General features: G+C 37.2%; 1 protein-coding gene across 4 annotated transcripts in view; it reads right to left on the bottom strand.

Moving 5' to 3' along the window:
- Positions 1 to 1,393: 1,393 nt before the first annotated feature.
- Positions 1,394 to 27,460, bottom strand: part of LOC123275179 (hypoxia-inducible factor 1-alpha-like) — a 128,921-nt gene continuing 102,854 nt past the window's right edge. For 2 of the 4 annotated variants that reach the window (XM_044743124.1, XM_044743127.1), the window contains 6 exons: positions 9,685 to 9,970; positions 8,152 to 8,386; positions 7,527 to 8,088; positions 7,299 to 7,438; positions 6,800 to 7,230; positions 1,394 to 1,759 (listed from right to left, as the gene is read on the bottom strand). In XM_044743124.1, the coding sequence (XP_044599059.1) occupies positions 1,679 to 1,759; positions 6,800 to 7,230; positions 7,299 to 7,438; positions 7,527 to 8,088; positions 8,152 to 8,386; positions 9,685 to 9,970 (1,735 nt within the window). In that variant the 3' untranslated portion in view covers positions 1,394 to 1,678. Of the gene's footprint in view, positions 1,760 to 6,653; positions 7,231 to 7,298; positions 7,439 to 7,526; positions 8,089 to 8,151; positions 8,387 to 9,684; positions 9,971 to 27,460 lie in introns of all 4 variants that reach the window. The other 2 variants (XM_044743125.1, XR_006511646.1) reach the window with 2 other exon arrangements.

Here is a 27,460-nt window from a genome sequence, read left to right on the forward strand (position 1 = left end):
TGGGATTCGAACCCAGAACCTTCCGGTTACTCTACCATTTGAGCTATCCGGTCTATACTAAATTTCCATTTGCTTATTCTGCTCAGTTGTTCTAATCGACTCGACATCTGAAAATTATCTGACTACAGCGTGCAGTGAATTCGTCGATTAGATTCATCTTCAATCTCAAAAAAAAAAAATGAGCACATCAGCCCTCACCCTCAAAAGCTGGATTGGCTAACAGTTAAATATGCCCGATTTTATTATGCCCTTTGCTGTCTGTATAAACTCCTGGAAAATGGGAAACCCGAGTACTTAAGAGACTTGTTTACTGAAGAGATTGATGTTCGACGCTCAGATAGATTGGCTGCAAAAAAACACACTTCTTTCAAACTACCCCACTTTACTTCTACTTACTTAGAGAAATCCTTTCTGGTGACTGTGATAAGACTTTGGGAAGAATTATCTGCTGAAATTGTTGTTTCTTCTAGTTTACAAAATTTTAAAAATCAAGTGTATAATTATCTATTGAATCTTGATAAACAAAAACACAATTCTCAGATTTATGAATCTGAGATAGTGATTAAACTCATTGAAATAAATTGTACTACTAGCTTCAAATTAATGATTATCTGATAAATTGGTATATTTTACTATTGTTAATCAAATGGTTATCATTCTATGTACTATGTACTCACGATTGTATTTATCTACTTATGAAGAAAAAAAAAAGTATCTTATTTACTGTATTGAAATTGCCATTTGGCTTAACGAGCCTTGGCATTAATAAACGAAATTCTAAATTCTAAAATTCGAATTTTGAGCTCTGCTTCTAACAGGAGCCGTGTTAGGGCATTTCCTGAGATATTTTGGGTCGATACGTCTGTATTTGATTTTCATAGAATTTTTAACAAGAGCTTTGTTTGGGCATTTCCGCTGTGGAGATATCTCACGGCTGGAAAATTTTTTTTTTTGCTAATGGACTTTTAAACAGGCTTTAAAAAAAAACCACTTGACTATAAATTTCTCAATGATTAGCATTATTTTTTTTGTTCTACAAAAAACTAAAGTTTTTGTAAATTCATAACAAAAAATGATTTTCCATTTTCGATTGTTTATTTAATTAAAAAAAAAAATTATTTTCTGAAAAATATGATTATTTATAGTTTTTCAGAAAATCAACGATTTACTCGCAAATATTGATAAAATGAATAATTTTAATATGAATTGTACAACTTAAAATGTTCACATTAATCAATAAAGTTTTAGTTGAATCTATTTATAGACGATTTTTGTATTTTAAGTTATTAAATATGTGAAAAGAAAACTACATTTTCCTCCACTACCTTCCAGAAAAATCGTTATTATTACTATCATTTTAATACAACTAGGATATAAAATTAATTCTGGGATCTTCATTTTATTTTTCTTTATTATTAATTAGCTTTATAATTGATTCGATTAACATCCAAACATATATAAAAGTTTATATTAAGTTGTTTATTAACATATTCATCATTTTGAAAGACATAAAACCTAATAAAAATAGTATTTTAAACAAGTATATTTTAGATTATAATTTATAGAAACGATAGTAATAAAATTGAATTCAAGACAGTAAATCAATTGCTTAAATGCAGTTATCTTATACATTAAGAAGAAATATTGCAAGCTTGTTTACATTAGACGTCATGATATTTCAGTGATCTTCAGTTATGTTGATGGATAACGGTATTCGCAGTTTTTCTTCTAACAGTGTAGGCAGGTCCACATACATTTTCTGCTCGGCAAAAAAAAAAAATTAAAAAGATGTTAGAGAATATACTTGGAAAAATGATAAAAACAGTAGGAAAAATGTAAACATTAAAAAAGTGGCAATTATTATATAATAAATTATGTATACATATAAAGTTGAATTTAAAAACAAAAAATATTGTTAAAATACTAAACTAATCTTACTAATCTATATTCAATGTATAGATATAGTGTTCCTTCTCTGTAATCTTATTCTTATCGATGTGTCCAATGTAAACGAAATACTACTGGCTACTATTGTATATCGCGTAGTACTCAGCAATATTTGAAGAAACGAAAAAAAAAATTTATAATTACTAAATAACATTTAAAATCATAACGAATTCAATTTATGTGATACTAACACTATATATGATATATTCATCCACCCGTGTTATGGCAGATAATACTAATAAAATTTAAGATTTTTTCATCTAGTTTTTCAGATGTAGTTAAGTACTATCTGATGTATAATAATTAAAAAAATTGGAGCAAAACTCTATTTTAGAAATTTTTGAACAGCAACAATATTTGAACGCATCGTTCGACTTCAATATGTTAGTAGCGTTTGACACCGTTTTTCAGGTTGTAAAAATTGAACGACGCGTTTAAAAGCTATGCCTGAGTTGGACTATGAGACGCAAATTGTGCGTTTTTAACGTTTAAAATACAAATTGAACGCATTGAACGTTAAAAACGTAGGTTTATTACTTTTAATGTCTCCAAAATGTAACTTCGTGTCACGAATATGTATGAATAACTTTTGAATGAATGTACCGATTTTCACGTGGTTGGCGGCATTCGACGCAGTTTTTCAAATTCTATGATATATTTTCAAACACAAATTGATCAGACCGGAAATTTTGGTGTAATTCGAAAAAAACACTTTTTTTCGATTTCTTTCGTCAACGATAACTCACGAACGAATTAACCGATTTTGGCGGCTTGGTGGCGATCGACGTGGTTTTTTGATGTTACGAGCTGATTGTTACGAGTTTTTTGAATTGATCGGTCAAGCCGTTTGAAAGTTATTAAAAAAAAACAACATTTGAAAAAAATTTTTTTCGCAGTTTTTTTAAAATTTCTCAAAATTTCTCGGTCCGAATCGGTCCAACTTGTATTCAAAATCTAAGTTTAGTCGAACCCTTTCGAATGGCACCAACCGCGATCAAATCGGTCAAGCCGTTCAAAAGTTATGAGAAGTTTCCACACACACACACACACACACACACACACACACACACACACACACACACCATCGCGGGAATAGTCAGGGAAGCTTCCTAGGACCTCTAAACGTCGAGATCTGATGAAAACTCGATTTTCGAAAAACGGGGTGAAAACAATAACTTCCCGATTTTTGAAAATTTTCAATTTTCTTAGCGGGAAGTTAAAAATTTTTTTAATAAAAAAAGAGATTGAAAATATTATTTTAAAAATTTTTTTAGAAAATACGTAAAAAAAAAATATAAGATTTTGTTAATACTGTGTTAACACTTAAATTATATAAATAACTGCTTAAATTTAAGCAGAGAAAATCATCAATTATTTTAAGCCCTTATTAACAGTGAGAAAGTGTAAAAATTAATTTAAAATAACTAAACATTAAATATACAGTAAAAAAAATTGGTATTCATAATGATTATAAAAAAACATGTTTTTCTCAAATTTTCAATGATTGAAAAAAATAGTAAGTATTGGAAGCTCACGACGGGACCGGACTCAAAATTTGTTAAAAAAAAATAGAAGGGTTTGTTGCAAAATTTTCAAAAATATCAAAGTATGGAATCACTTTGAAAAAATGAGTTAAAGTTCAAAATCCAAAAATCACAATTGTAAACTTCGAATAATTTTTTTGTACTTTTTTCTAAAACGTACATAAAGACAAAGGTTGTGAAAAAACATTTCCGGTTAGACGGACCACTATTAAAGATGTTATGAGTAACAATGTGAAAATAGACTTTTTCGAAAATTTAATACCTTTTGAATAGGTTATTAAAAAAATCTTAATATTCTCGAACTAGGATTTTTCGATGGGTACAGGAAAATGTTCAAAAAATGAGAAAATAAAAAAAACTTTTTTTTAAATAAATCGTCCGATTGGGCGTGGAATGTCATATGCTTATACACATATACTTGTTTGCATACGAACTTAATCATAAATAGCCTCCATATATTTGGATCCACTCAAATTTGATAAAGAGAAGTTCACATTATTAATGCTCGGAAGTTTAATATTAATATACATTTTTAACTTAATCTTTTTTTTTTTAAAAAACATAGATGAATTATAGTTGATATTATCAATCCCGGTTGGTTCAACTTTATTTTTCTTCCTTATTGATCCTGATCATAATAAAGCTGTTAATGATTTTGGTGATCATTTTTAAAAATTAAATAAAACCATTAACAGAAACTCAGTAACAACACAGTATAGTTTCAGATGGAGACAAATTCAAAAGAAGACTTTCAAACTCTTTAAGCTTCAAAATCAGAATGTTAATGTTAAAATCACATTAATTTTTAGAATCTTTAAATATCAAAGTCTTTCAAATCTACTTTCAATTGAATTAACGATTATTAAAGGATTCTTTTAAATACATAAAAATGATATGCTTTCAAAAATTGATCTGTTTGGAAATCGGTCATTACTTTTGATGGATGTTGCTTTCAAAAAATTTCGTATTTTTTTTTATTTATTAATTAAATAACTTTTCATTCCAATTCTAATACCCTATTCAATATTCGTTTTTAATTGGTCATAGTTACTGTATTAGGAATATTCGTGGACATTGTCGATTAGAGGTGTATCAAGATAAACAATTGACTTTGAATCCCCAGTTAGCCAAAGTTGACTATCTACTAGTTGTCGTCCAGTGATTTTTATTTAGTTTACGTGAACTTCGCGTCAAACTTTAAATTTGTAACTGTTGTACACAATATGATTTCAACTTACTGCGTAAGTTGGCGTCAAACTACTGCCGGAATTAGAAAGAGAGTGCTCACATAGTTGCACTCAAGTTGACGGTAAGTTCACGTTAACTCATTCATAAGTACAACTACTGCGCTTAAATTGATATCTTAATTCGGCCGTAGCTTTGGGTTAGCTTTTCTATTCATATGGTTAACTGGAAAGCAAGTGGTCAGTATTTTGAAGATAAATCAAACTTGATTGTTAGTGAAATGCTGGGAAAAAAAAGTCTAGCTTATCATAGATAACATTATTTTAATAAAGTTCATAACAATCTGAATAGCATACTCATTCTTATTTGTGATGGGGCTTATCCTCGTCATAAAAAAAGTTTCAACAGTAATTATCTGAGAAAGTCACATTTTAGACAAGAAAATCTACGAATTGTGAAAATAAGGAGCTTTTTATTATATAATTTGAATAAAATATAATTATGAATTGTATTATATAATAGTGAATCAATTTGTCTATATCTATGAAGTTCGGTTTTCTGACTTTTTATTAATCTAAAATTATGTTTTTTTTTTTTTTTTACTATATGAGAAGAAACTGTTGAGTTTCTTTCTATTCGCTTAGTTGTTACTTTGCAATAAATAGATTTGTTTCGAACAAAAAGTTTAGCTTGTCATTTTTAAATAAGGAAATTGACTTGTAATATACGTATGTTTGCTTAGATCTACAAATATCTTATAATTAGATAAAAAAAATTGATAACTTTACTTAATTGGACTCTGTTATGCAATAGTGTGTTAAGTACATAGGATTTCCATAGCACTTAACACATTAATGCATAACAGTGTCCAATTATAAGATATCTGTAAATTTAAGCAGATACGTAAATTATAATTTTAATCTACTTCCTTGAATTTCCGATTATCTACATTCATCAACAATAAGGTGAGTTAGATGTACTTAGATCCAAGTAGATGAATGTAAAAAATTTTTTTTTGGGTAGATAAGATTAGTTTGTGATAAATCTTATGATACAATAGATCATAAGCCTCGATCGTATGAAATAAAATCAATACTTATGTTAGTTTTGATTCGTTTTTTAAAAAAGGCGAAAAAAAATGTTAGACACAGTCAAGCTTTAATGAGCTTATCCATATCAATTAGTAAAATTAATCTGCTCTGTTCATATAGAATTCTTAACATCTCTTGATACATTAGATTTATTTGAAGAAATCTAAATACGATATTTACCGTGGTTTACCATGTTATAGAATTAATTTTTACGAGATGTTTTCAAAATAGTTTATTCAAAAAATTCCTCAAATAGTTGTTTGACTTCATTTTTAATAAAAAAAAAAAAAAAAAAAAAAACAGAACTTTTTCAATTTTCTCTCTGAATTTTGAATTATTCATTCTAAATTAAAACGTTGGAATTTTGATGTAAATTTAAAAATGCGTTTTTGGATGAGTTATATAATAAATTCATATTTTTTTACCACTCGATTATTACAATCAGTATAAGTTGCATTTTTTGAATGATTTATGATTTTGTCATGAATGAATCATTTATCGAAATTATGGTGATATGAAATACATGTCATGGTCTAGTAGAATTTTTAGTTTAATTAATATGCTAAGATACTAACTACCAATACTTCAGATTTTCATTTTTTTAATGAAATATTTTTAATTTTTTTATTATTCTTTATTAAAAATTAAAAAAATTTTTTTTTTTTTTTCTAATTTGGAACATAAAATTTCATTTACGCACATTTAAAAAAATCTGTGGTAATAAATAAATAACCTAATTATAACACGGTAAGCGATATTTATAATTTTGAGGTAAAATTTCCCAACAACGGAAGACGCATTTTTTTTTTAATCATTCGCAATAAGTCATTTAAATTGTACATCAATTCAAATATAAATAAATACTATCTCTTTGTTTTTTACTTACATATAAATACTTAAAAGATTTTCATTCAATATTTTATGGTTTTAAATTTATTGAAGAAAATAATCTTGCATATCTACTATTCATTTACTAGTAATTACTTTAGATGCAGATTTTGGTTTAACGAAACAAACATAGCCTGCACTCACATCGCAACCAGAAATAAGGAGGTTCATTAGAACGCTATTGGATTGATGATCTTGTAGATTTTCATCGTCACCATCAGCATCACCCACTAGATTGATCGTGTCCAAATGTTCTTTACGATTAACCACATTGTTTAAATTAGAGGATTTGGCCGTAGTTGACAGCTCACGATCTTCTATAAGTTGTTGCAACAAACGCATTTTATTTGCTTTAGTATCAGCAAAATTATTATAATTGATTCGGATATTTTTTTGATTCATACCGTCTACACTAATCGTGTATTCAACTGTATGAAATAAGTCTGTTTCTGATGATTTTTTGGCAGCGATTAATGTATTTTTATCCATCATCTGACATTTCATACGCTTATTCACTTCTACGGTGTTCAATGACGATGTTTCATGTAGACGTTTATTAGATCTCTTGTTTACTCCTAAGAAATGAAATTAATAATAAAATTAAGAATTAACATTTTTTGTTTACATAAAAAAATGAACTCACCTATTTTAAGATTTTGATCACGTTCTTCAATTAAATTCACCGTAGAAATAGAATCGTATTTATTTGAGTTTTTATTGTTTTTCAATAATTTTGCTAGGCTAGATTCTTTATAGTAATCAGAACTATCTCTTTTTGAGTCCCTATAGAAATATTGATGATAAATGCTTTGATGTAGAACCGTAAAGTATAATAAACTCAAGAATGTTTTAAGTAGACATATTTGCTTACCAATCAGATCTATCAGGAGGTTGTGTCGGTCCCCACATAACCATATTGTCGCTGATAAGCATCTGTAGAGCCTCATCTTGATCTGACATAGGAATATAAGGAGCGCGCAATGCAAGTTCATCATCAGCAATAACTTCATCTATATTTAACATGAGTAATTCATCTTCTGAAATTCCAGAATCAGTTGCAATGTTACTTGTATCAGAATTATGTAGTAAATCTATACTAAATAATTTGGGGCTTTTAGTTGGGGTATTCGTAAGATTAATCGTAGTGGATTGAGATGAATCGAGATTTGAGCATGGATTCGTATAGAAAAACGGATCACTATCAAGAGTTTCTCCAAAATTATCATTTTTTTGAATTGTATCTTCCATGAGTCCAGAATTAGAATCGGGAAGTTCTGTTGGTATCATTGGACTTAACAATGTACAATAATTTTCATTACTTAACATGAATTCGTCTAGCATATCTGAGAGAAATGGTGTGTCTTCAAGAGGAACGCATACATCTCCTGGCGTTGGTGCTAAATGAGTTAAATCTTCCGGTTCATCTTTAAGCACTAAATTGATAAAAAACAAATTAATGATGATGAATAGGACTTAAAATTTTTCATAATACTTACTTGTTAATCCTGGTTGATCGTCACTGAAAGTGAGGAAACCTTTATTCATATCCTCCGTTCGTGGAGCGAAAATACTTGCAGTGGCTGTTTGTGGTGATGAACGGTTTGTAATTGATAACAGAGTATCTTGATCAGATGTAGTACCAATGGAAGAATCACCAAATATTTTTTTTGTAACTGATTGAGATGGATCGTTACAAGATCGAGTAGAGTTGTAATCGATCACAGGTTTATTCTAAAAATTTATTAATAAATTATTATAGTAAGAATATAAACTATAGACTGTGCATAGATCAGCTTAAGTGATGCAGATAAATTTCGTCTGTATCCTGAGAAAACATTTTTAGTAGATTTCATAGAAATCTAACTATTGCATTGGTCCTCATGACGGAACTTTTAAAAAATTTTGCTATTTTTCGACTATACTCATCGAGCTGAGTCGGAAAATGCATATGGTTCAAAAGTTTATATATATATATATATATAACGCGGCTTGTCACGACGATAGCGTCGCCAATTTACAACGGATCTCTACCAAACTCAACATACTTATTCTACAGATAAATACCAAAGTCAAGTTCGAAGATGAGCTTAATCGGTCAAGTGATTTAGAAATACCAGGATTTCAAAATTTTGAAAATCATAAAAATTCATACTTCTTCACTTCCTTACTTGAATAACTTTTGAATGGGATAACTTATTAAAATTCTGTAAAATGCATCTGAAAGCTCTTTAAATAAGCTTCAATTTGAGTACCATATCATATGTGTAGTCGTAAAATTTTTTAGAAATGTCAGGATTTCAAAATTATAAACATTCATATTTTTTCACTTATTAACCCGAATAACTTCGGAATGGGATAATTTGTTGAATCTCTGTAAATTTCATATGAAAGCTCTTTAAATAAGCTTCAATTTGAGTACTATATCATATGTGTAGTAGTAAAATTTTTTAGAAATGTCAGGATTTAAAAATTTTCAAAATTCATATTTTTTCACTTTTTTACCCGAATAACTTCGGAATGGGATAATTTATTGAATTTCTGTAAATTTCATCTGAAAGCTTTTTAAATAAGCTTCAATTTGAGTACCATATCATATGTGTAATCTTAAAATTATGTCCTATTCCGCTATGCCAATTATGAAATTTGCTATTGCACTGGTTTTAAAATTTTTCCATCGATATATATTTTTGTCGATTGCATAGAAGTCAAAAACCCTAGTTTTGTATACAATCCTCGATTATATTTTTTTTCTATTCATGATGAAATCTACTTCCATTTCGGCTGCCAAATGGTCTTTTTATATATGTTTTTATATTTTAATTTATAAAAAACCTTAGTCAAGACTAGGTTTTTAAAATATGAAATCTAAGACCATTGTGTTATTTTGTAACATTCAGTACACGTGTCGTATTGTACAATATAGTATAGTATTAATAATAGAGTAATACAAATTTCGATATAATAGCAAAATATATTTCTTGTAAAAAAATGTTATATTTTCAATGCATTAAAAGAAAAATTATATTTACCTGGAATATGAATTCTGTATTTGAATCTTTCTTCTTATTCGTAATTACTGAGGCTCCAATATCACGGTGAGGAGATATTATAGGCATAGGTGAATCACTTTTAGGTATTTGACAAATTGGTGACGAAGTTACTTTTTGTATAGATTTCGATAAATCATTATTATTTTGTATTATTTTAGTATCTATTTTTCCTTCATCAACCTTCTTGTTTTTTTTCAAATCATTGCAAGAATTTCGAGCTTCCAATTGACATATGCTGTACACCTCATCTCCATATTCAATACCACTGAAACGGAAATACATTTTATTGTTAGTTACTGTTTAAATATTTTATTTAAATAAAAAAAAATAAAAACATTTAGATCCCTAAGCTCTTTTTTATTTGTCATGAGTACAGATATTTTCGAGTGATCAACCTTCGAAAAAAGATTTTTGTGTTTATCTAAAAACTAATCGAAATTAACTAGAAACTTGTCTGTAGTTATTCATTAAAGTTATTTAAGATAAAATATAAATATTGTTAATTATTATGATACTTAATTAAAAAAATTTAGCCCAAATGTAGCTCAATGAGGTAGAAAATATTTTATTGTTTAAAGCTAAAACTCTATCTAGTATACTAATTATGTTTAGACTCGTAAAAGCGCAAAAAATGTTTTTCATTTAAATTTAAAGGCTACAGCATATAGAGAAAACTTCACAGATTATAAATTCCTACTCAAGTTTTCTGTATAATTATATTTACTAAAATAAATAATCAGTAAAGTTATAAATGTCTCTTTCGGTTTGATCGATGATAATTTTGTAACATATCATCGTTCAGAGCTTAAAAATAGTAAATATTAAGAAGTATTAACTCATTCGAAAGAGCTTTACAATAAAATTATTGAAAAAAATAAATACAGCCTGCAGATAAAAAAAATTAGGAAGACGGTTGACCCTGAAGGCCATCCCTGCAACTTCCCGCTAATTCCATACTTAGCCGCTTAAAATTGCACCAATGACGTTTTTGAGCTCTTCGAGCTCAAAAATACAATTTATGAGTTATTTTGAGCTCTCCGAGTTCAAAGAGATTGCTTTCCTATGCTTTTGAGCTCTTCGAGCTCAAAAGTCTGATAGAGATTTGATAAGACACTATTTTTTGAAGTTTTAAACCGCAATAACTTTTGAATGAATAAACCAATTTTCACGCGGTTAGCAGCATTCGACGCAGTTTTTCAAGCTTTACAAAGAATCTCAAATTTTGAATTGATCGTGCTAGAAATTTCGGAGTTATTCCGAAAAAACACTTTTTTCGGTTTTCTTTCGTTCACGATATCTCTCGAACGAATCAACCGATTTTGACCGGACTGGTGGCGATCGACGTGGTTTTTTGAGGTTAAAAGCTGATTAGTTTTTGGAGTTGAACCATCAAGCCGTTTAAAAGTTATTCCACACACACACACACACACACACACACACACACACACACACACACACACACACACACACACACACACACACACGAGGGATTAGAGGAAAGAAGGAAAAGGGGTTTAGGGTTTAGTGGGTAGGGGCGTTAGTGTCGAGTTAGTATGACGCTGCGTCGAGTCGCCACATATCCAGGCCAAACAGCTATGCCTAGAATCCGTAAAAAGGATTCCCCCCCCTACAAAAAAAAAACACACACACACACACACACACACACACACACACACACACACAGACATAGTGACAACCTCGCGGGGATAGTCAGGGAAGCTTCATGTGACTTTCAAACGTCGAGATCTGATGAAAACTCGATTTTTGCAAAACGGGGTGAAAACAATAACTTCCCGATTTTTGAAAATCTTCGATTTTCTTAGCGGGAAGTTAAAAAAACTAATTAAAATTTATATAAATTTTAAAGTAGAACGTTTAATGCAAATGTAAATCTAAAATTTTGTGAACGATAAACAGCTAAAAAATGAAATAGCATCGTATGAGAGAAAATACTAAAAAAAAGTACAGAGCAAAATAAAGAAAAGACTTGGAGTAACAAGTCTTATTGTCAACTGAAGTGGTAATAGTCAGAAGGCACAGCAAATATAATGTCGAGTATGTAGTGTAAATATGCACATATGGTGTACATAGAATGAAATATGTACGTTTATACGCTTTCAACTTATTTTTGTCCAATGGATACTTATAATATAACGGCAATAACTTTTAGAATATGTATTTTACTGTAATAGTAATTTCAAAACCATAAAATTGAATTTCTCGTTCATTGGTCGCAGATTTTGAATTAAAATCACTTTTTAAAAATTAAAAATTTTTCGAAAGTCAAGAAGTTATCGTTTCGAATTATATTTTCGAAAAGATAGATTTTATTAAATGTCGACACGCGTAAACCCTTAAATATTTTCTCAGCAAATCGACTGACTGAAATACGGTTTGCGAGATTTAGAAGGGCTAAATGAGAAGGCATTGAACGTCGCAAACTGGATTGAAATCAGCTAATTTAGAAAGAAAATATAGTGAACGAAAAACGTCTAAGTGTGTATTTTGTCAAATAATCACTAAAGTTTCGAGCTCGAAAAGTCGAGAAAATTTTTAAATATTGCATCCGTTTAGTACCTCAAGAAGCTTACATTTAAAAAATATTGACAAATGAATCTCTGAGCTCGAGGAGAAATACTAGTAATAAGCAAACTTGAACTCTAAAATAGCAGGAATTTTCAAAGATACCCTACTGAGTAGAGTCGAATCTTGTTATGAATCCGCTTACAGGGATGTAGGGGAATATGATTCTAAGAATTCCTATATCCTCAGAGGTCGACTGCCGTCAATTCAGCTTTCTCTACTTTTCAAGTGTATAAGTGTATGGATGATGATTGGAGGGGGAAGGCTTTTCGTGAAAATATGAGTCGACGAACCCATAAGAAGCGGACTTATAGCGAAATTTAACTGTAAAAGGTTTTTCATTCAAAATTTTTGGTGTATTTTCTTCTGGTTGTAAACAGTAATGAATTCTTCTATTTTATATGTCCCAATATGGACAAGGAAATGTATTTTGTTTTTAAAAATTATGAGCCTTAAAAATCGAGTAGGTACTTTTTCAGATTTATCAATCTTTTGTTTTTTATTTTATTTTTTACAAGTTGTAAAAAATTGTTATTAACGGCTTACATCATTTTGAAGTTATCATTTATTTTTTTATCATTTTGGTAGTGTGTTAATTCATTGTAATTGATTTACTTTTGAATTTGCGTTTTAATTAATATACATTAAGTTGAATGATCACTATATTCGAGTACTGAGCAAGAAATTAGAATTTTCTATTGAATGAAAGATTTTTTATCCTTGTTTTAAAAAAATTTGAGAAATATATGGTTAAAATGTTTGGAAAAAAAAAGTCAAATATAACATAAAATTTTTGACGAAATAGACGATTATTTTACAATTACATTGTCTATTATTTATGATTCAAGCTTGCTGTTAATCTTATTGGCATGATCGATGCATATAGAGGTGAAGGCAGATTAAATATATAGTGGATATTATTAAAAATAAAATGACGGACACAGTACAGCTGGCAATGATTGCGTAATCAAACACGTGCAAATGTCAATAACAAAAAATATGAAAAACATAATATTTTTAAGAATGTTTCGACACAGACATAATTATGAAATTATCTATAATTTTTAATTTTGCCGTAGAATAAACGAATAAAAATTTTATTCTAAATCTTAAATGACCTGTAATGAGTAAAAAAAAGAAATATAAGAGATATTTCTTTTCGAAGAATGATATAATTGCAATAATACATATCTCATAATAAAATTATAAATGAAAATAAAACGCAAAAATTAGTTATTCAGGTCAAACATATAAGTTTGTCGAGTATTTCGAATATTTTTCTCACCTCTTTTATAAGAAAAAAAAATCGCAGTGCAGAATTATGGTATACTTGCAAACAAAATTTCAGAAAAACGCAGTAACTTTCACTATGAAATTTATTTTATTCGGATAAATAAGTGGACAAATTGTAATCTATTATTCGTGTTCACAAGAGTTACACGTTACACAATATTTATTCACTTGTCACTGTTCTTTTAGTTTCTCCTACTCTTACTCTAAAGAACCTCTGTTTTTCTTGCTCTTCTTCTCTCCCTGATATCGTCACGACGATGACCAAGTTGATCGTTGATATTTATATGTCGACGTATGCGTGTAAGATAGGCAAAAAGTGATCGTTAAATCTATTTCAAATATACCCGACAAAAATTTGTAAGTTCAATCAAATAATGAGAGAATGGAAATACTTTTTTTTATAACAATAAGAAAAACATGTATGAATTAAATGTAGAGATAAAACTGGAATGTTAAGTATTTAAATCAACAAATTGAAAATTATAAATGAAAAATGATTATTTTAATAGTTACGCTTCATTAAAGATAATTTATTATACATATATGAGAATTTAATTTTTAAAGCTGAAGATTATTGAATAAAGCTAAAAGAATGTTTTTAACTTGACATTATATTTAAGTATATTAAGCGCATCTACGAACTAGTTGTTTAGGAAGTTAGGTCCCAACTCTAAGAGATGATAAAAAAAAATTAGTAAAACGGTTGACCCTACAGGCCAACCTTGCAACTTCCCGCTAATTTCAAATGCAAATCGCTCTAAATTTCATCTACTACGACGTTGTTGAGCTCTTAGAGGTAAAATCATGGTTTTACATCTACTTTGAGCTCTTCAAGCTTCAAGATAGAACTGTTATGCACTTTTGAGCTCAAAAGTTTAATTTGTATTCAGTAAATCAATTTTTTATAAATCACGTTTTTTTTTTATTTTTTAACAACTTAATATCAAACGAAAGAATCAACCGATTTGGACAAACTTGGCGGTGTTCTACACAGTTTTATAAGCACAAAAAGATTATTGCACAAAAAAAAAATGCGGTAAGGACAAGTATACATGGAGTATAATTTGCCACAGAATAGACTTAAGTAGATATACACTATATTTTTTTTACGTGTGATTTTCAAAGTTTAGTAAATCTAACTTGTATGTTTGTGTCCTTACAACACCTTATTTTCTGATGTTGTCACTATGTCTGTGTGTGCGTGTGCGCGCGCGCGCGTGTGTGTGTGTGTGTGTGGATGTATATAAACCTCCCATAACTTTTGAACGGCTTGACCGATTTGATCGCGGTTGGCACCATTCGAAAGGGCTTGACCAAACTTAGATGTTAAATACCATTTCTATCGATTCGAACGAGTAGATTTCGAGAAATCTCAAAAAAACAACGAAAAAAAATTTTTCAATGAGGTTTCTTAGAATAACTTTTAAAGCGTTACCGATCAATTCCAAAAACTAATCAGCTCTTTATATCGAGAAACCATGTCGATCGCCGCAAGGCTGGTCAAAATCGGTTGATTCGTTCATGAGATCATTGTCGAAAAAAAAAACGAAAAAAGTGAATTTTTCGAATCACTTGGAAATTTTATAACTGATGACATGCATGTTCTAAGTTTTGTTATAGAATATAAAAATCCGCATCGATCACCGCCGATTCGGTCTAAATTGGTTGATTCGTTCGTGAGTTATCGTTGTTGAAAAGTGAATTTTTCAAATTTTTCTACTATTTTCGGTCTGATTAATTTAAGTTCAAAAATAAATCATAGGATTAAAAAAACTACGTCGAATGCTACCAACCGCGTGAAAATCGGTTTATTCAGTCAAAAGTAATTGTAGGCTGAAAATTTAAAGAATGGTGTTTTATTAAACGGCTACCCCTCTTTAGATCTCAGAAATAACATCTCGAGACAATAATATCTCAACAATAACATCTCAAATATAAATGTCTCGGTGCAATTTTGAATTTTTGTGCCGATTTTATGCTCGAAAATAGGCCATTACAAACCCCCGTAATCGTGTTGCGCCCTTTTAACATGGTTTTTGGGTGTGTTTATGCTAAAAAATAAGCCAAAACACATGAGATATTATTGTCTGAGATATGATTGCCGAGATATATTTACCAAGATATTAAAGACTGAGAAATTATGAGGGGTCACCTTATTAAACATCTATCAGGCGTTTGAGCTCGAAGAGCTCAAAAGCATAGAACAGTTAACTCTTTAGGCTCGGAGAGCTCATAATAACACATAAATTATATTTTTTAATTCGGAGATCTCAAAAGCGTCATAAGTGCAATTTTAAGCGCTTAGGTATGGAATTAGTGAGAAGTTGCAGAGATGGCCTTCAGGGTCAACCGTTTTCCTAATTTTTTGAACTTCCCGCAAAGAAAATTAAAAATTTTCGAAAATCGAGAAATTATTGTTTTTACCCCGTTCTTCGAAAATAGAGTTTTCATCAGATCTCGACATTTTGAGATCCTGGGAAGCTTTCCTGACTATTCCCGTGATGGTGTCTGTGTGTGTGAGTGTCTTTGTATGTAAACCTCTCATAACTTTTGAACGGCTTGACCGATTTCATCGCGGTTGACGCCATTCAAAAGGGCTTGACCGAACTTAGATTTTGAATACAATTTGGGTCGATTCGGACTAGTAGATTTTGAGAAATCTCAAAAAAACCCCAAAAAAAAATTAGAAAAACGATTGACCCTAAAGGCCATCCCTGCAACTTTCCGCTAATTTCATACTTTAGCGCTCAAAATTGCACTTACTACGTTTTTGAGCTCTTCGAGCACAAAAATATAATTTTTGACATATCAACCGCGAAAGTTGGATTTACGAACAGCACACAGAGGGCGCAAAGAATACTATTTCTGGCAATCTATAGTTTAGTTAATTTACCTCGCACTAGTATCGAAAAGTAACTTCTCTCTCTCTATTTGTCTCTACATTCCTGCACGACTACGCTAAAATACGCTATAGATGAGTCGAAATATTTTTAAATTTGACAAACGTCCGCTGGGTGGAGTAAAAATCGCAAAAAGAATCTTAGCGACAGTTCAATCTTGTAAACAACCTCAACATGTACGTGCGTTCAATCTATCGCTATTCAATCTCGTAAATAAAATAAACAGTAATTGAACATTCTTGACTGGTCTCTCAAATCCAACTTCCGCAATTGATATGACAAAAAATTATGTTCGATACTTTATGCTCAGAGGTAGGGACCCTGACAAACTTGAAGTGAAGGCACACGTTTGAAGCTATGGATACATTCTTATCAAGACCTCGTCCGGATAAATAACTCGGTCTTGATAATAATGCGCCCATAGCCTCAAACTTGTGACGTCACTTCAAGCCATCAAAATCCCTACCTTTGAGCATATGAATCAAAAATAACTATTTTGTAGTTTCTTTGAGATTTCTCAAAATCTACCGGTTTGAATCGGTCCAAATTGTATTTAAAATCTAAGTTTGGTCAAGCTCTATCGAATGGCACCAACCGCGATGAAATCAGTCGAGCCGTAAAAAAGTTATGAGAGGTTTACATACGGTATCACACACACACACACACACACACACACACACACACACACACACACACACACACACACACACACACACACACACACACACACACACACACACACACACACACACACACACACACACACACACACACACACACACACACACACACACACACACACACACACACACACACACACACACACACACACACACACACACACACACACACACACACACACACACACACACACACACACACACACACACACACACACACACACACACACACACACACACACACACACACACACACACACACACACACACACACACACACACACACACACACACACACACACACACACACACACACACACACACACACACACACACACACACACACACACACACACACACACACACACACACACACACACACACACACACACACACACACACACACACACACACACACACACACACACACACACACACACACACACACACACACACACACACACACACACACACACACACACACACACACACACACACACACACACACACACACACACACACACACACACACACACACACACACACACACACACACACACACACACACACACACACACACACACACACACACACACACACACACACACACACACACACACACACACACACACACACACACACACACACACACACACACACACACACACACACACACACACACACACACACACACACACACACACACACACACACACACACACACACACACACACACACACACACACACACACACACACACACACACACACACACACACACACACACACACACACACACACACACACACACACACACACACACACACACACACACACACACACACACACACACACACACACACACACACACACACACACACACACACACACACACACACACACACACACACACACACACACACACACACACACACACACACACACACACACACACACACACACACACACACACACACACACACACACACACACACACACACACACACACACACACACACACACACACACACACACACACACACACACACACACACACACACACACACACACACACACACACACACACACACACACACACACACACACACACACACACACACACACACACACACACACACACACACACACACACACACACACACACACACACACACACACACACACACACACACACACACATACACACACACACACACACACACACACACACACACACACACACACACACACACACACACACACACACACACACACACACACACACACACACACACACACACACACACACACACACACACACACACACACACACACACACACACACACACACACACACACACACACACACACACACACACACACACACACACACACACACACACACACACACACACACACACACACACACACTCGGGGCAGAAGAGATACTGCTACCGGGCGCGTCTCCCCGAGCGGATGGGAGAACGCTCGCTGTCCTTGGATGACACTTAATCTCTTAGTTGATGAGGTACAGCGGGTAGGAGCCAAGCAAAATAACCAAACAAAATACGCTCCCGTGGACAAAACTCCCCTTTAATGGGTTGGTCGCACTAACTGACCTAACAAGACGATCGTTCTCTGCTGTGACCCACTGGGAGTGACCGGAACCTGTATCGTAGTTTCCGACGATGCAGGCCACGGCTGATGTGAGCTTGCTCTGCCGAGGTGTAAGTTGCAGCAGTGGATCAGGAGCCAGCCACTTCGGGCCTTGATCAGGAAGTACGCAGTGAGTGTTAGAGGTCGGAATCTTCACCGCTCCGAGCGAGTCTGGTCCGTCCGTGTATTCCGGGACTGGCTAAGTGTCGGCTAGGCCTCAGGGAACTGGGGTAGGAGTACTATCTCCGAGGGTACACCCGTTCCTAGTTATGACAACCCGCTCCACTCCGTACGATGCGCTGGTAAATCAAAAAGTATGAGTAATTCACAGGAAACAAACAAGAATGAAAACGGGCTTCATGCCCAACAAGCAGCGATTGAAGCGGGCACTGAAATGAGGAGAGCGCAAGCGCTGGAACGCCTGGAGGAGCTGACTAATGAGTTAAATAATCTCGTTCAGTCAAAAGTCAATATCCACAAGGAGATCAAGACCAAGGCGACTAGTGTAACTAACGCCCTTCGAAGGTTCAAAAAACTGGATGAAGAATGGCGATTAGCATCGCGACGCACTCCCCGTGCTACACCGGGGCAAACCAACGAAGTTGTAGTTGTGACTGACGAAGCAATGGATACCGGAGCCGAAGGTGACGGTGAATCGGTCATCGAAGACAAACGAGAAACTGTCACGAAGACTGGAAAAAGGAAAGATCGATCCTCTCCAGACCCAACGTGCAGCCAAGTCACCAAGAAGAAGGACCTGAGACAAAGCCCTCCACAAAGAGCGACAATGCAAAGGGACGAACGGACAAAAGCGATTGCTTGGCAGAAAGTCCAGTCCAAGAAAGAACAAAGAAGGCAAAGGAAAGAACAGCTCCCAAAGCAATTTCCCGAGGAGCCCCGTCCTGAACCTAAACGGAAGAAATCGCGAAAGTGGATCAGGCCAGACGCACTGATCATCCGCCCAGCTGAGCCGGCGAAGTACGCTGAGATTTTGCGTAAAATAAAAATGATGTCCCTGACGAGCAGGTCCGTACTACGGTGGATAAGATCCATAAAACTAGGGCCGGAAACATGCTGATTACGCTCTCTAGGAAGAGCTCCGATAAAGGCCAAGCTTTACAGAAAACCATCGAGGGCATCCTACAAGAAGAGGCCAAAGTGATCTGCAAAGGTCCACAGGAAGACGTCGAAATCCGAGACCTTGATGACACTACAACCAGGGAAGACATTCAAGCCGCCTTGCAGATGGCAACCGGAGAATCCTGCGAGGTATCGCTAGAGGCAATTAAGATCCGAAAGGCCTACAGAGGTACCCAGACTGCCGTAGTGACTCTACCAGCAGCTGCAGCGCGGAAGATATTGGAAGGAAGCGGTAAAATCCGTATCGGCTGGGTAAACTGCCGAATTAGAGCCACGAGAAGATTCAACCCAATGCTTCAAGTGCTGGCACTTCGGGCATCATGGATTTCAGTGCAAAAGTAGCGTAGACCGATCTAAGCTTTGCATCAGGTGCGGACAAGAGGGGCACAAGATCGCTGGTTGTAAGAATCCAGCCAAATGTGCATTATGCGCTGAAAACCAAAGCGCAGAGAACTCTGCCCACTACGCCGGCAACCACAAATGCCCGGTATTCCAAGAGGCGCTTCAGAGGTTAATAAACAAAAAGAACATGAAGATACTGCAGCTCAACCTCAATCATTGTGAGGCTGCACATGACTTGCTTCTGCAGACAGTGCGTGAACTAGGGCCTGACCTTGTACTAATAGCTGAGCTATATAAATGCCTTAAAGGCAAATTATGGGAAACGGACACGACCACTAGGGCCGTCATTTGGTCCTGTGGCAAGCTCCCATTCCAGAGCGTAGTTAATAATTGCAATGCCGGCTTTGTAGCAGTATCAGTAGATGGCGTTCACTTCTATAGCTGCTACGCACCACCTAGCCTCTCTATTGTTGACTTCACTAACTTTCTGGATCGACTGACAGAGGACGCGAAGCAGCATCATCCAGTCGCGATAGCCGGCGACTTTAACTCCTGGGCAGTAGACTGGGGTAGCAAGCTAACTAACGCACGAGGTAAAGCGTTACTTGAGGCTTTTACTGCATTAGACGTAGTCTTACTCAACAGTGGTGACACACCAACCTACACCAAAGGAGACGCAAGTTCCATCGTAGACCTCACGTTCGTCAGTAGCAGCCTCGCGAGAGGTAACCTCAACTGGAAGGTGCTGGATATCTACACTGCCAGTGACCACAACGCGATTCTCTGGGAGATATCAAATGACCAGGATACTAGAGGAACTAGTAGGTTACCTAACCACATTCGGTGGAGAGTACAATCTTTCGACGTGGGTACGCTGACGACTGCTTTGGATAATGGCCCGATCACCGCTGGATGCGCAGAAGATCAGACTAAAGAACTTATGAAAAGAGTGACCGAAGCTTGTGACGCCAGTATGCCACGAAAACGAGGCATAAATAGAAGACCCGCGGTGCACTGGTGGAACGATCACATCAGCGCTCTTCGTAAAGAATGCCTCAGGAAAAGAAGAATATCACAGCGTGGCTTCCGTCGACCTAACCTTGCAGAACTGGTGGCAGAGTATAAAAAGGCCCGTCGGGAACTAAACAAAGCCATCAAGGATAATAAAAGACGCTGTTGGAAAGAACTCGTCGAAGAAGTGGAGAAGGACCCATGGGGCAAACCGTACAAGGTGGTCACGGCCCACCTGAAATACCAGCCAATGCCGTCGCCTACGTGTCCGCGGCTCCTAGAGAGGATTGTTACTGTGCTGTTTCCTCAACAACCGGTATTCACCGGCCAGTTAAGGCAGCTAAACCCTGAAGACATTCCATCTGTCACGGAAGAAGAACTAATGGAGGCTTGTAACCGCGTAGGGAATAACAAAGCGCCGGGACTAGACGGAATCCCTAATATTGCCTTGAAAACAGCCATAAAGGCAGCACCAACGTTATTCTTGAAAGTTTACAATACGTGCCTCAAGGAAGGGACATTTCCTCGGAAATGGAAACAACAACGACTGGTTCTACTCCCTAAAGGAAAAAAGCCACCAGAAGAGCCGTCATCTTACCGTCCACTTTGTATGCTGGATACAGCCGGTAAGATATTCGAACGCATAATTCATCAAAGAATAGAAGCAGTTGCAGATCCACTCCTGGCAAACAACCAGTATGGATTCCGAAAAGGACGATCAACCCTGGACGCGATCAATCTGGTTGTTACTACGGCCCAGGAGGCAATTGCAGGAACCAGATGGAAGGGTGGTACGAAGAAGTACTGCCTGGTGGCGACGTTAGACATCAAAAACGCCTTCAACTCTGCTAACTGGGACTGCATTATGCAAGCTCTTCAAGAGAAGAACGTGCCAGGATACCTAAGTAAAATAGTAGCTAGCTACTTCACGGATAGAGTCCTCAGATATGACACAAAGGACGGTCCGAAAGAGTACGAAATCACCGGAGGTGTTCCGCAGGGCTCTGTTCTTGGCCCACTGCTGTGGAATATCATGTATGACGGGCTTCTAAGGCTAAAGATCCCAAGAAATATTAAACTTGTAGCGTATGCGGACGACGTGGCCGTAGTGATTGTCGCTAAACACCTGGACGAGATTCACCACATGTTTGATCTAGCATTCCAGCAAGTAAACCAGTGGATGGACACAATGAATCTTCAACTGGCGAAACATAAGACTGAGGCAGTGCTTATTACCAGCAGGAAAGTGTTAGAGACCATCAATCTTAGAGTCGGCGAACAAGAAATCACATCACAACCTTATATCCGATATTTGGGAGTGATGCTTGATGCCCGTCTCAACTTTAAACAGCAAGTGGAACACGTCAGTGCCAAAGCGTCAGTAGTAAGGGCAAGCCTCGCACGATTGATGCCTAACGTCGGAGGCCCAAAGCAGAGCAGGAGACTATTGTTGGCAACTGTAGTCACATCAGTGCTTACGTACGAAATATCCATTTGGGCCGATGCGCTAGAATTACAAGAAGCATGGAGAAAGGCTGGACCAGTATATCGCCTGAGTGCCCTAAGAGTAGCTTGCGCCTTCCGCACAATATCTGAGGAAGCAGTGTGCGTAATTTCTGGAACTCTACCTCTCAGAGTCCTAGCTGAAGAAAGAAGGAACCTTTACCAACGAAAGAGGTCAACAACACTGAGCGCAGAAGAACTCAGAACGGAACAAAGACAGCACAGCATCGCACGATGGCAATCTCAGTGGGATGCCGCAGAGAAGGGTAGATGGACGCATCGTCTCATACCAAAGATCGACATTTGGCTGAACCGGAAACACGGAGAGGTCAACTACTACCTAACGCAGATGTTGTCAGGACATGGCTGTTTTCGGGCTTATCTTCACCGCTTTAGGCATGACGATTCTCCGGAGTGCCCGTCCTGCCCTGGAGTCACTGAAGATGCGGAGCACGTTTTTTTCGAGTGCTCGCGTTTTAATCCACAACGTGAGGAGCTGGAGAGGATCTTGAAGAGGAGAAGTCAACCAGAGTCAGTCGTAGAAGCAATGCTGTCTTCAGAAGCTGCCTGGAATGCAACGAACACTTTTGCCACAGAAGTGCTTACAGAGCTGCGTTCCATCGAGAGAAAAAGAGCAAAAGACAGAATCTAGAAGGAAGAAATAACATCTTAGCCACCAGAAGGAAGAGCGGCAGCTAATTCCTCCCCCCGCGAAGAAATGCCTTACGGCGGTACCATGGGGGATCAGAGGATAGAAGAGAAAGGGGTTTAGGGTTTAGTGGGTAGGGGCGTTAGCGTCGAGTTTTTAGTATGACGCTGCGTCGAGTCGCCACATATCCAGGCCAAACAACTATGCCTAGAATCCGTAAAAAGGATTCCCCCCCCTAAAAGGGAAAACACACACACACACACACACACACACACACACGCACACACTCGGGGCAGAAGAGATACTGCTACCGGGCGCGTCTCCCCGAGCGGATGGGAGAACGCTCGCTGTCTTTGGATGACACTTAATCTCTTAGTTGATGAGGTACAGCGGGTAGGAGCCAAGCAAAATAACCAAACAAAATACGCTCCCGTGGACAAAACTCCCCTTTAATGGGTTGGTCGCACTAACTGACCTAACAAGACGATCGTTCCCTGCTGTGACCCACTGGGAGTGACCGGAACCTCGTGTCGTAGTTTCCGACGATGCAGGCCACGGCTGATGTGAGCTTGCTCTGCCGAGGTGTAAGTTGCAGCAGTGGATCAGGAGCCAGCCACTTCGGGTCTTGATCAGGAAGTACGCAGTGAGTGTTAGAGATCGGAATCTTCACCGCTCCGAGCGAGTCTAGTCCGTCCGTGTATTCCGGGGCTGGCTAAGTGTCGGCTAGGTCTCAGGGATCTGGGGTAGGAGTACTATCTCCGAGGGTACACCCGTTCCTAGTTATGACAACCCGCTCCACTCCGTACGATGCACTGGTGAATTTAAAAGTATGAGTAAAATTCAGGAAAACAACAATAGTGAAAACGGGCCTCATGCCCAACAAGCAGCGATTGAAGCAAGCGCTGAAATGAAGCGGTCGCAAGCGTTTGAACGCCTTGAAAAGCTGACCAGTGAGCTAAATGACTTCATCCAATCTAAGGTCAATATCCACAAGGAGATTAAGACCAAGACGACCAGCGTAGCCAATGCCCTCCAGAGATTCAAGAAACTTGATGAAGAATGGTGTTTAACAGTACGACGCACTTCTCGCACTACACCGGAGAGAAGCATTCAAGCAACTATCGTGAATGAAGAAGCAATGGACACTGGAGCCGAAGGTGACGGTGAATCAGTCGCGGAAGACAGAATCAGAACTAGCAGCAAGTCAACTAAGAGAAAAGATCGATCTTCTCCCGACCCAACGATCTGCCAAGTTGTGAAGAAAAAGGACCTGAAACCAAGCCCTCCGAAAACACGGCAGTGCAGAACGCCGGAAAAAAAGAGGTGACTGAATGGCAGAAGGTCCAATCCAAGAAGGAGAAGAAGGAGCAAGCGAGAGAGCGGTTACCAAAACAACCGGTGAACAAATCTCGGCCGGAGCCTAAGCGGGAAAAACCGCGAAAATTCACCAAACCAGATGCCTTAATTATTCGACCCGTTGAGAAGGCAAAATATGCCGAGATACTGCGTCGGATGAAAAAAGATGTCCCACCAGATCAGACCCGTGACGTCGTTGACAAGGTTCAAAAGACGAATGATGGGAATATGCTCATTACGCTTTCCAGAAAGACCGCAGACAGAGGACAAGCTTTGCTGAAGACCATCAAGAGCATCCTTAAAGAAGAAGCGCAAGTCATCTGTAAAGGCCCAGAGGAACAGCTTGAAATCCGGGACATTGACGACGAAACAACTAAAGACGATGTCCGGAAGGCCTTACAAGAGGCAGCTGGAAATGACTACGAAATACCTGAAGATGTCATTAAAATTCGTCCGGCCTACAGAGGTACTCAAACTGCTTCGGTACGATTGCCAGCAGCAATAGTGCAGAAGATACTTGGAAAGACAGGCAAAATAAGGATTGGCTGGGTAAATTGCCGTGTCAGAGCAATTAAGACACCACTACGATGCTATAAGTGCTGGCACTTTGGGCACACTACTGCCCAATGTAAAAGCGAAGTCGACCGATCTGGGCTTTGCATCAAATGTGGGCAAACAGGTCATCTAGCTGCTCAATGCCAAAATAAAGTGAAATGTGCGTTATGTGCAGAAAAACCTGGCTCTCAGGACACTGCTCACCGGTCTGGTTCTGGCCGATGTCCAGTCTTCCAAGAAGCACTCCAGAAGCTGACAAATAAACGAACATGAGGATACTGCAGCTTAACATCAATCACTGCGAAGCTGCGCATGACCTGCTTATGCAGACAGTACGGGAATTAAAGCTCGACGTTGTGCTTTTATCGGAGCCATATAAACATTTAGCTGGACAACCTTGGGAGACGGATATCACCACGAAAGCTGTGATCTGGGCTTGTGGTAAGCTCCCTTTCCAGAGTGTAGCTACCAATGGCAGCGCTGGCTTTGTAGCAGCATCAGTAGATGGCATCCGTTTTTATAGCTGCTACGCACCACCTAGCCTTTCAATTGCTGAGTTTACTGACTTCTTGGATCGACTGACCGAGGACGCGAAGCAACATCATCCAGTGGCGATAGCCGGGGACTTTATCGCCTGGGCAGTGGACTGGGGCAGTAAGCAGACTAATGCACGAGGAAGAGAGCTGCTAGAAGCTCTTTCTACACTAGATATAGTCGTGCTCGACAGTGGTGACACGCCGACCTACACCAAAGGTGACGCAAGCTCGATTGTAGACGTCACTTTTGTCAGTACCAGCCTTGCTAAAGGTAACACTAACTGGAAGGTACTGGACATCTACACTGCCAGTGACCATCATGCGATACTCTGGGAAACGTCAAACGACCAGAACCTCCGGGGGCCTATCAAGCAATTTAACACCGTCGGTTGGAAGGTGAAATCTCTTGACCCAGAAGTATTGCTAACAGCCCTCGATAGTGATCCGATAGAGACTGGATGTGCAGAAGAACATACTAAGGCCCTGATGATGCGAGTAACACAAGCTTGTGATGCCAGTATGCCTCGCAAACGTGTTATGAATTCAAGACCTGCGGTACACTGGTGGAATGATCATATCAGCAACCTCCGTAAAGAGTGTCATCGAAAGAGAAGAATATCACAGCGTGGCTATCAACGACCTTACTCTGCAGTGCTGATCGCAGAGTACAAAAAAGCTCGTCGTGAACTTAATAAGGCCATAAAAGAGAGCAAAGGAAGATGCTGGAAAGAGCTCATATACGAGGTCGACAAAGACGTGTGGAGTCGGCCGTATAAGGTGGTCATGACGCACCTGAAGAAACAACAAATGCCGTCACCTACGTGTCCCCAACTCCTTCAGAAAATCGTCACTGCGCTGTTTCCACAGCAACACAGTCTCAATTATCAGTCAACGCAAGATGAACTGGACGACATTCCACCTGTCACTGAAGAAGAATTGTTGGAGGCCTGTAATCGGGTAGGAAATAATAAAGCGTCGGGATTGGACGGAATCCCTAATATAGCCTTGAAAACCATCAGAAAGGCAGCACCAACATTATTTCTAGACGCTTACAACGCATGCCTCAAGGAGGGGACTTTTCCTCGTAAGTGGAAACAGCAACGGTTAGTACTTTTACCTAAAGGAAAGAAACCGCCAGAAGAACCGTCATCTTACCGACCACTCTACATGCTAGATACGGCGGGTAAGATATTTGAGCGTATCATCCATCAGCGAATAGATGCAGTAGTCGACCCACTCTTGGCAGACAACCAGTATGGATTCCGGAAAGGACGATCAACCCTGGACGCGATCAACCTGGTTGTTAATACGGCCAAAGAGGCAATCGCAGGAACTAGATGGAAGGGTGGAACGAAGAAGTACTGCCTGGTGGCTGCCTTGGACATCAAAAATGCTTTCAATTCCGCTAATTGGGACTGCATCATGCAAGCTCTCGACGAGAAGAACGTGCCAACATATCTTCACAGACTAGTGATTAGCTATTTTACAGATAGAGTGCTGAAATACGATACAAAGAATGGTCCGAAAGAGTATGATATAACCGGTGGTGTGC

The sequence above is a fragment of the Cotesia glomerata genome, linkage group LG1, assembly GCF_020080835.1.
Source record: "Cotesia glomerata isolate CgM1 linkage group LG1, MPM_Cglom_v2.3, whole genome shotgun sequence".
NCBI classification, from domain to species: Eukaryota; Metazoa; Arthropoda; class Insecta; order Hymenoptera; family Braconidae; genus Cotesia; species Cotesia glomerata.